General features: G+C 28.1%; 2 protein-coding genes and 3 non-coding genes across 5 annotated transcripts; 3 read left to right on the top strand and 2 right to left on the bottom strand.

Moving 5' to 3' along the window:
- The first annotated feature begins 514 nt into the window (after positions 1-514).
- LOC113386034 (homeobox protein Hox-C5a-like) lies at positions 515-6,656 on the top strand. The gene is made up of 4 exons (XM_026623843.1): positions 515-754; positions 1,218-1,410; positions 3,674-3,858; positions 6,579-6,656. The coding sequence occupies exons 1-4, from the start codon at positions 515-517 to the stop codon at positions 6,654-6,656; spliced, it is 696 nt and encodes a 231-aa protein (XP_026479628.1).
- Positions 2,335-2,407, top strand: Trnav-uac. The gene has a single exon. It is a non-coding gene; the product is annotated as a tRNA-Val (tRNA).
- Positions 5,114-5,186, top strand: Trnav-uac. The gene has a single exon. It is a non-coding gene; the product is annotated as a tRNA-Val (tRNA).
- Positions 6,657-6,769: 113 nt separating the features above from the next.
- Positions 6,770-8,836, bottom strand: LOC113384983 (MKI67 FHA domain-interacting nucleolar phosphoprotein-like). Its single transcript, XM_026622774.1, has 5 exons — positions 8,636-8,836; positions 8,291-8,573; positions 7,955-8,111; positions 7,543-7,752; positions 6,770-7,171 (listed from the first exon to the last, which is right to left on the bottom strand). The coding sequence occupies exons 1-5, from the start codon at positions 8,738-8,740 to the stop codon at positions 6,820-6,822; spliced, it is 1,107 nt and encodes a 368-aa protein (XP_026478559.1). The 5' UTR covers positions 8,741-8,836; the 3' UTR covers positions 6,770-6,819.
- A 2,156-nt stretch (positions 8,837-10,992) lies between these two features.
- On the bottom strand, positions 10,993-11,064 carry Trnaq-cug. The gene has a single exon. It is a non-coding gene; the product is annotated as a tRNA-Gln (tRNA).
- Between the last annotated feature and the right edge of the window lie 180 nt (positions 11,065-11,244).

The following is an 11,244-nucleotide window of genomic DNA, read 5'->3' as shown; positions in this document are numbered from 1 at the left end:
AAAAACCTTAGGCTAAGATTTTTCTTTATATTGGGTTGTAGTAGTGATCTTATAAGCATTGCATAGAAAAGATCTCATCAAGATTTTCTAAGGAACAAAGATCCTTCGTTAGTTGATTGTGATTTCGTTAAGTGAATACACTAAATACAGATAGTATTTAAATTTAGTTGGTTTGAAAATTACCGAAAGTACTAAATTTATTATTATTGAAGAATTAATGAAATTAAATATAATATGCAAGGAGTAAATTTGAAGTAAAAAGTATATTCTTTCTAAAAATTTATAAAAATTGCTTAAATTTTTCAAATGGCAAAATTTGAATTTTTGAAAATATATTATTTTGCCAAAAAATAATTTTAAAATGAACAAAATATCCTTACATTTCTGTGATTAAAGTAATATATTCATTTAACCAGTGATAAAAAATTAAATGAAACCGTTATAAACAAAAGTTATTCAAATGGAAGATCATACATATATACCCTCTATGGATCAATTAATTAACTACCCTCACATGTTTTACCATACTGCTCAATACATGCATTTGTCTGCATATGAAGGAATTTCACCACAAAATCAAGAAGTCAAATCCAACCATCAGCAATCTTATTGTTTGCAAAGATACCTACAAGAACTTCAACCAATTATAAATGACACTGCAGAAAATTATTTCATGAATCCAAATCTCAAATCTAATTATTATCGCAATGAATCTTTACGAGGTGGTGACAATAATGCACTAAATTGCCAGAATGTATATTATGAAAGTGTTCAGTCCATAAATTTAAATAACAATCAGAGTGAAAAATTATCAATTTATGGTGATAATGTTAAAAAATTAAATTCCGAAATTAAAGATGAAACAGTGATAAATGAAATAAATGATTTTATTGGGGAAAATTACTCAAATTGTGTGGATACGAAGGCGGTTCAGGTATGAATTTTAAGTGAATAAGAAGTTATAGATTATTTAATAATTAATAACAATCTTTTTTAACAATACCTGGACAGTATTTCATTTCATTCGTTTCAAAATAGGTGGCATTGTAAGGATTTGATATAAGAAATAAAAAAATTGGTTTCGATATTTTATAATTTGCAACATTTAAAATGTTCATCAATTATTGTTTTTCTTTAGTTAACGCACATATGTGTAATATTTATTTCATACATATTAGTCTTACTTTAAATACTTCATTTATCTTTAATAATTTCAGGAAAACGAAACCATCAATTCTACGAGTGAATTTAAAGTAACACCAGTTGAACCAACTACTTTGTTAGTTAATGATAATATTTCTTTAAATATAAATAAAGAACAATCAAAATCTGAAAGTGCAAATAAAAGGAAGTACAGTGCCTACGCTAAAATTGCAGACAACGTCTATGCAAAAGTTCAAGACAACCTAGGTATGAAAAAACAACTTTTCTAAAATAATTCTGAAATTTCTGTCGATTGAATTATTGAATATGCAAAAATATTAAAATGATTTTTATATGGATTTTTAAAATACCCTAGAAAAAGTGGATGTGAGTTTGGTAATGCATACAGTATCTGATTCAAGCAAATCAATTACAGTTAAAAATGTACAGACAAATTATTATTATGTACAGAGATTTTTACAAATGATATTATGAGATTTGTACCAAAATGTGAAGATTTTTAATATACTAACTGGATCTACTTCTTTATTTCGAACTAAATACATTAGCTTTGGAAGTGTATTTCTTGAATTTTGTCTCTTTGAATTTATAGTAGTCATTAACCTATAACTCGATTGTGAAGTACTAGAAAAACTTGCACAAATTCATAAGATTTGCTAGCATTACAGAAGACCGCAGCCTGCACTATCTATTTTCCAATTACTATTGGAAATAATAAATTAACCCAAAAATTAATTAATGAGACAATGAGAGTGCGCTAAAAATGCATTTATTTCTTATAACGCTTGTGTATTGAAGCAATTGGCAGATATAAATGCTATAAAACATGAACTTGTTCAAAGTAAAAGTAAATCTTCCACATTAAATAAATAAATACATTTCCAATTTTCGAACAAAGCTCTGTTTCAAAACCATCTAGATTTGCGTTGAGTTAGTTATGTGGAAGATTTTTTGTCTTTTCTATGTAAAGCAACATTTAACTATTGTGCGTTTTTCATTTGGTTAGTAAAATGGAGAGTAGGTTTTTTTTGTATTATTAAACATTAAACAATCGAAATATAAAATGTTATATGTTATTTTACATGCATCTAGTGCAAGTTGATCAACTGCACTAGTGAATTTAAGTACATGCGCGAATTCACAAAAATTGCATCGAATTGTAACCCCATCGGTTCCGTGGTGTAGCGGTTATCACATCTGCTTTACACGCAGAAGGCCGCCGGTTCGATCCCGGCCGGAATCATATTTTTCGTTGCAAATTAATCGGAATCATTAATTTATTGCTTATAGACAAATACGTAAAAATTAAAATATATCGAATAACGATAAATAAAATAAACATAAATCGTATAAGGAATATATAGGAGAATAAAAATTTATGTGCATCAGGAATTGTTTAACCCTTCGCTCACCAACGAGATCCAAAAATGTAATACTTCATAAATTATTGCAAAAATTGATTGCAATTGATTTTGATTTTGAGTTAAGCTGCCCAAAGATAATATGGAGGACCCTTAGAAATATTCAAACTTTATGTAAGCAGAATAGTAGAATCACTTATTGAAGTGATTCTCTAAATATGAAAATAATATTTATCAGATAAACTTATATGTGTGTTTGAAAGTGTGTGTGTATGTGTGCGAGTGAATGACATAAGCCAAATAGCTCATAGAATTGCCATGTATTCTGATTGCTATTGAAAATAAAATTAAAAAAAAAAAAAATTGAGTTACAAAGATTATTATATAACATTAAACTCCATTATTCGATCAAATTCTTTGAGAATGCTTTTCATTTTCTTATTTTTTTCTTGTGTTTATATGTTTGTTTCAGAAAGTCCAATTTGCTAAATTTATGTCTTCTCGGCGCTTCAAGTAATTCTGATTCATTTGACATCAAAATTGAAACATATTGAATAATTGCGAGGCTATAGGCTGATCTTTAAAATTAGCAAACAAGTGCAAAATTATTCGTCTACGTTAGGTATCAGGTATCAAGTTGATTAGAGTTTACTAAAGATCAGTCGGGTCATTTGTTCGAAAATAATTGTTGAAATTTTTTGGACCAATCTGACGAAGCTTTGTATGATGCTAAAAGTCATGGTCTTCCAACATTCTAAAATATTATAGATTTACAAAAAATTATAAAAATTAATTACAGTTGGGAATAACAGACCATGTCAAAATCTCTAAATTTTATTATGTCTATTTTAAAAATGGCTAAATCTCAATTTTTATTGAATAAGTCGATTATTTGCATATGTCGGGAAGTTTTAACCACTTTCTTCAAGACAAATAGCCACTTCCTCCTGGCTAAGGTTGAGAGATTGAACATGCGTTAAAACACTATAAATAAGTTAATATGACCAAAATTACTATAAATTAAACTAGTAATGAACAATATAAAGTTAAATGTTAGTTAGAAAAAATATTCTCGTATTGCATTTTTTTGAATAAATTTTGGCCTAACATTTATGTATTGGACAATAATTGATTCATTACAATTTCAGAACTAAATGAATGTATGGACACGACAAAGGCGAAGACCAGGGCGCAAGTAGCACCGCGTAAAGAACGAACTGCTTTTACAAAAGACCAAATCAAACAATTGGAAGACGAATTCAAATTTTGCAATTATCTCACACGTCTTAGAAGATACGAAATTTCAGTAGCTTTGCGTTTAACCGAAAGACAGGTAAGTTATTACCATAGATAAAAGAAGAGTATATTACTTTCGTTCAGGTGTTCATTAATACTTATTCGTATAACGAGCAAGGAAGAGAATTTTCAATTTGTTGCCCCTACTTGTGGTGTTTTTGATATTAAAAGATTTGAAATGGAATAACTCATTTCTCAACATTAAGTGAATGTAAAACTGTATAAATGCTTCGGCAAAGATTCTGATTAGAATCCTTTCAACACGGGGCGAAATTCTAATCTTTTATAATTCAACCGCGTATCGTAGGCTTATAATATTTCATAATGTTATTTCAGACTACGATATCTATTTTCATATAAAGATTGATCAAAACCGTCAAAAAAAATTTTTTTCAACGTTTAATTACGAAGAAACGGCCCGGCCGAGCGTTACCAGAATCTAGTCAACAAGATTACCTACCAATGTCTTTCAAATAGTTTTTGAATTTTTATATCTGTGCAAAATTGTGGACAAAAAATCTCACACTTTTCGGCTAATTACAAAGTCCTGATACATCAAATGGCTTAAATTTTTGAAATCGGCTCAACCGATTTTGAAACAACGTCGACCGAAGGTCAAAAATCGGCTCAAATACACATAGGCACATATACTTTATTGAAATCTGCTCTCATCCAATTCAGAATGACCTGAAACGTCGAGAAAACAGAAAATTAGCAAATCGATTTTTTGCGAAAACAAACTTCTTTGAGAATTTAAAAAGTAAAAAAAATCAAAAGGTGTTATATCAGCGGTTTCCAACCTGTGGGGCGCGCCCCCTCAGTGGGGCGCCAGGCTGTCCTAAGGGGGGCGCGTACAACTGTTTCCAGAATACTATTATCGAAAATAACCCAACATTTTTGGAACGTTATTAAAAAATAAACCAAAAATATTTAGTTTTTATGAATATTTTTACATAATATTGCATATTAATTTGTAGTCTGATAAGATCAGTTGAGTATTTATAAAATTAAACGGTTAAAAAAAATAAAGGGGGGCGCAGCAATTTTTTTTATATTTGCAGGGGGGCGCGATGCAAAAAAGGTTGGAAACCGCTGTGTTATATGCAGGTGCGAGGCGTTACCAGTCAAATTACTACACGTACAATATGAGCTTTTATATGGTACTATACTTATACTATACTATACTTTTTTATAGTACTGTACTTATACTATACTATACTTTTTTATAGTACTATACTTATACTATTTTTGTCTACAGTATCTCTACGATAATATTTTGAGAACCATGCGTGGGTTCCGTGGTGTAGCGGTTATCACATCTGCTTTACACGCAGAAGGCCGCCGGTTCGATCCCGGCCGGAATCACATATATTTTTTATAAATTATATTAAAATTTTATAATAATTTTGTAAGACTTACATATTGACATTGTCGTAACTTCCTTACAATGTCCTTTTCGGCTGCATCAGAATTAAAAACCTTGACTTCAAAAAAAGTTATAAAAGAGTCAAACTTTGACACTTGATTACACTTATCACCCGTTTTTTACCTTTAACGAACGAGCGCATTTTCTAAAACTATGACAGGTCGACGGATTTTTAAAAAATGATTTACTCCATTGCTAATATTGTTTTTTGATCAATATTCAAATTTATTTTGAAACGGCATTGTGCCCTTATTGAGAATTATATAAAAAAAGCCAAAATTTTTGTTACGACATGCGGCGTCCATGGCGGCATTCGTTCGTTAAGAGTTATAATATCACTTCCACTTCTAATTTCATATCACTATTTGAATTTATGAATTACTTTCGTATAATAATTTGTTTATTTATAAAAAAAAACTGTTTATTTTGCAATTCTTCGTCATTGTTGTCAATGACCAAACCAATAACAACAATGACATTATTATTAATGTCAATGCTGTCAGTGAACTTGCATAAACTGAATTATCCTCATATCCTTTGTGACGTAAGTTCAGGTTTTACAAAACTGCCAACATCGGAATGTTAAAATATTAACCTGCCATATTAAAATATTAAATTTAATATGGACATTTATGTAAATATATACGTAAAAACTAATAATAATAATAAACTAGTACAATAAAATACTTGTTTAATATCCTTTTACATTAAAAAAATCACTGATACCATGATATGAGGATATGCACTATGGTAATATAGTTATAATATGCAATTTGTTTTGCCTATTCTGTGCTCAAGATGAAAAGCTCACATTTTTCTTAAATTATGAAATAGTTGAGGCATTACAGCAATTTACAATCATATTATATCTTTTGTTATGTAAAAGATATAGGCTCATATCTTGTTATTCTGCAAATCACACTCTTATAGAAAATTGTTTTTTTCTAAATCGTGTTAAATATTTATATAAATATAACAATTATTGTATCATTGTCATACAATTGTATATTATATAAATTGTTTATTTATAATACAAAACTTAAAATTAGGAAAATAAAAAAAATCATGTTTACATTGAAAAAATAAAAAAAAAAACTTAAAATAGCAGAATTAAATTTTGTTTTCACAATTGCATGTTACATTTAAGTACCAAAATGATTGTAAATGTAGAAAATATACTAGAATTATGAATTGCAGGTGAAATGATCATTCTACAAATTTTACTCATGTGAACAAACAAATTTATTTTATTTTCAAAATTATGAAATGAGATGTTTATTATGTTATTATTAATAAAAAAGTAATTAAAATATCTGTATAATATATTTCAGGTAAAGGTTTGGTTCCAAAACAGAAGAATGAAGTGGAAAAGAACAAAAACAAATTGCAGCGACAATGGAGATTTGTGAGGTCTACATATACTGTTTTATAAAAACAAACCAATTTAGACATTACGTAACATTACTAACTTCGAATTTAACTGTAACATATTTCATAATCACTTGAAATGTAATGTTTTTCATATAAAATATTTTATTCTTCAATTTTTATATTAAAGAATCAATTAGAAATTCACTTGTGTTTCTTTGTCAGTTGGGCTTTATTTTTGAGAACTGCACCTTTTGCTTTGACCATATCTTTAGCAGCTTTTGTAAATGCAGTGTTAGGTATCAATTTTTGTTTATTGTTAACCCTTTTCTTAGTAATTCCACCCGTTTCTCTTCGCTTCAAAAGTTTATTCATATCTTGCCTTGGCAATTTATTCATTTGATTCTTTTTATTTTTTATTGCTACGAAATTATGTGCATTTTCCTGATCACTTTCCCCTTCATCATCATCTTCATCTGTGGCATCTGATTCCTCCTCAGAACTCATATCATCATCATCGTCATCGTCTTCATCATCTACCAACTCTTCATCTGAACTAAAATTTTAAAAACATATAATACAAGTTGAGAGATAAAATAACCTTACATGATATCAGCTTTAAAATTTGTCTTTTGAATCTCATTATCATTGATTCCCTTTGAAATGTGTCACAACTTAAAAAGTAAAAATTTTAAATTGATTTGAATGTGATGATTGTATTGATCATATTTTAGTTAAGATGTAGAGGTACTAATTTTCTAAATGCATCTTTCAACTAGACCATAACATCTTAAAGTGAATTTATTTTGATTGATTGAATAAAGTGGTTTATTATGAAAAGTTAATATATTGTTTGATTGCAAATTTGCAATAGATTTACATATTACAGATACAATAACAACAACAAGGTTCAATGAGAATAAATACCTTGCATAACTTTCCAAATCAGATTCATCACATTCATCATTGGAGCTATTTTCGTCAGACATTTCTTCGTTACTGCTTTCCGTTTTCAGACCTTCACTATTTGATGAATTTTCAGATACTACTTCAACTACTTTACTAGGAGAGTTATTTGCAGAAGGTAATTCAAAATCAATGCCTTGTTCTAGCAAGCGCTCTTTTATTTTATTTAATCTGAAATGTCAAATAATAAATTAGCATGGCAACTTTGACCTGTAATAAACGAAACATGATATAATATTGTAATACTTCAATATTATCTTTAAGAACAGATATAAATAATTTAGATTCATAACATTCATGCATGCAGTAATGCATTAATTCTTTATATTAATAGGTAAATTATTAAAAGTGTCTTAAATTTATATAAAAATACTTTTCAATTTTTTTCTGTCGTCTTGTATCGTCTTTATCTCCCTTAAGTCTACGATTCTTATTCTTTACTTCATCTTTTCGAGAAATTACACCTGGATACTTCTTTTGTGTCCAATTGCGTCCAGCAAAGTAATTTTTGTCAGAAGGAACCAAAGTTGCTATAATCAAATAAAACTTCAACTAAGACTGATTATATAACATTTAAGAAACACTTTGTAATGTTCTGTTGATACTTGACATTAGTATTGTATGATAATATATTTGTAATTTGCAATTTATACAAAATTCAAAAAGCTAATTGTGAGTATTATTGAAGAATTGTTTCAAAGTATGCTACCTTTAATAAGTCGATTTCCCATAAGATAATTATTCATAGTCGCAGCAACAATCTTTGCCACATCAAAATCTGCAAATTCAACATATCCATATCCTTTGCTGCGTCCAGTCTTCTTGGAACGTGATACTCGAGTCTTTTTAACTTTTCCAAATTGTGAAAAATATTTAAGCATCTCTTGCTCGTAAAATCCATGAGGAATTCTCCCGAAGTAAACGACACCGCTCTTTTTGTGTATGGGAATAAAGTTTTTGCCATTGTCATCTGTGTTTTTTTGATTCTTTGGCTAAAAACAAGAAATAGTAAAGTAACAGAAAGAAAATAATTTATGAAGTAAGTATCTTTTACCGTCAAGACTTTGCTCTTTTTTCTCATAGCCTTTGATAATCTAGGTTTGGAAGATGATTGTTTCTTTTCCATTGAAGGAACTGGTTTCTTAGCGTTTATTTTCATGATTCCAGATTAAAAGTTAAATTATTCTATCTCCACAATATAACGTCAACAAATATAATTACATATAAGCCGAAAACACGTTGTTGAAGTTTTTGATGTAAGTTAGGTTAATAATACTTGTTTAAAAAAGAGTGTTACCCGTAGTAATTATTGGTCTCTATTTTCAATTCGATCATGTATGGCAATACTAATAGTCCGATAGACGCGACTTCTGAATTCCAAAAATATGCAAATATTTATTTAAAAAAAAATAGTGAACGCAATTTATAACATCATTAACTCCGCCTTTTCATTTACAGTCCTCATTATTTACAAAATAAAATGTAAATGAGGATTATTAATTATTTTTATAATTACATAATTATAATTATAAAGATATAATATTAATATAAATAAAGACTCAATTAGCTCTAAGGAATAAATACACAATTTTTATTCAAAATGTAATACTTTGTGTAAGATTTCTGTACTGATTATACAATTATTATTATTACAATTAGTCTACATTTTGACATATATCAATTTCATATCGCATCAGTGAGTTTAATGTATTACTTTAATATATTTATCGTATGATAAATTTTGTTTCATAAACTATAATGAGATGTGACATTTTAATTTTTTTTTCAACACGTAATTTTACATTTTTAATATATATTCTCAATCTTCTAAACCTAAACCATTAAAATTTTGACGTTGCCTCTCGTACTATGAGCAAGTTCTTGAAAATGACATATCAAAATTTAGGATGACGTGACGATAAGAAATTGTTCAAAATTAAAAAAAAAATATTGAAATTTAGGTCAATCAGTAAATAAAACTCATGAATAGAGTAGATACGTACATACATAAATAATGTATGTAGGAGCAGGTATGTTTGCAGTATCTAAATTGGTAATATTAAATTAAGAATTACGTTTAATTCGATTTATTGATGTAATTTTAGATGGAACAATCCATCAAGGTGGTCAGCCTTGGGGATTGAGGAAAATTATAGGCCTTTTTTGGGCCTTCATAGACTTTTTTGTCAAATTGTGAGTAACGCAATAATTATTGCATTGTTTTATGTTAGTTAAATAACCACCCACAATTTGGTTTCAGTTTCAAAACCTTGTTTAATTTTGATACTAAAACTGAGCCACGATCAGGAAACAATGGATCTAAGGGGTCCGGGTTAGTATAGTAAAATATACCATTATTTATAATCACGTTTTCATTCACCTTGTCAAGGAAAATGAATTTTGATTAATTTTTCATCTCTATTGTGATTTTTTTTTAAATTGTTGGACAGTGGATTTGAGTTATAAAATAGTTTTATGTATTTGTGCACTATGTGTAAAATATTTATTTCTAGACTATTCAAATCTTTTTACTAAATAATTTTTTATTTACAGACCTGCAGATGGTCCTGGTGCACGCAAGGTGCATAGGAAGGATGAGCTCGTTAAGGCTCTTCAGGATGTAATTAGTCTTGAAGAGCCAATTGAAACTGCTGCATTTTTTCAGTTTAGAATTTTCGAAAACTATAAGTTATCAATCAATTTGTACAAATAATTATTGAATTTTGTTCTTATCTAATCCTTTAATTTTACAAGATATGCACAGCAGCAGTTTCGGAAACTAGATAAACAAATCTTATGGATTTTATCCATCATATGACGCTTTATCCATAAACTTTATTAGAAGTGGGATTTAGCTGAAGTTTGATTTGGAATCTAGTTATCTTTTGATCATACTTATCTGGATTTTTCTTATCATGTTTATACAGTTTGTTTTTGTAAATGCCTAAATATATTTTATCAATAAAAAACAGAATTTATTCTTTTTATTGTCTGGTATGTTTGAAAATTAAATATTAAATTGTGCATTATACCACTGATTATAAAATTCTTTTAAGTATCATATCGATTGCCAAGTAAAATTACTATTAAACGTGCACATTAAGTCTCTCTTACACATAACTGTTGAAATGTTTAAATTTAAAAAAAAAGTATATTGAATGGCATTTTTAAATGTTTTTCATTGTGAATAACATTTTTATACAAATAGAATTATTATGTTTCATAAAACATAAATATTCAAGTATCTAAAATTCTTTTCAAAACTACCTAAATATAATAAATTGGTAATAAAACTGAGTTATTTGTTTAATAGCGAAAAGTTGAGAAATAAATAGGCAGTTTGTTAAATAATAATGAAACTAAAACCCTATAATGGACAAATAAATTAATTTTACTACATAAAAATATTTCAGGTCCCACCGAGACTTGAACTCGGATCGCAGGATTCAGAGTCCTGAGTGCTAACCATTACACCATGGGACCTTGAATGCGACGTGTTATCTCGCAGTATATTCATTGCAAAATACATGTTATCCGAATTAATATTAACATTACGAATTATTGTTTATATATATTAAATCAATAATAAATTATTTTGAGACGTGTAAATAAATATTATTATTTAAAAACTCCCTTTCAATAACTCGTAACACGAATTAGGTG

Source organism: Ctenocephalides felis, unplaced genomic scaffold, assembly GCF_003426905.1.
Source record: "Ctenocephalides felis isolate EL2017-DRISC unplaced genomic scaffold, ASM342690v1 CF-g0.4_SCAFFOLD_03571, whole genome shotgun sequence".
Taxonomy (NCBI): domain Eukaryota; kingdom Metazoa; phylum Arthropoda; class Insecta; order Siphonaptera; family Pulicidae; genus Ctenocephalides; species Ctenocephalides felis.
The sequence above is the reverse complement of the archived record's forward strand: the minus strand, read 5'-3'. Positions and strand labels throughout refer to the sequence as shown.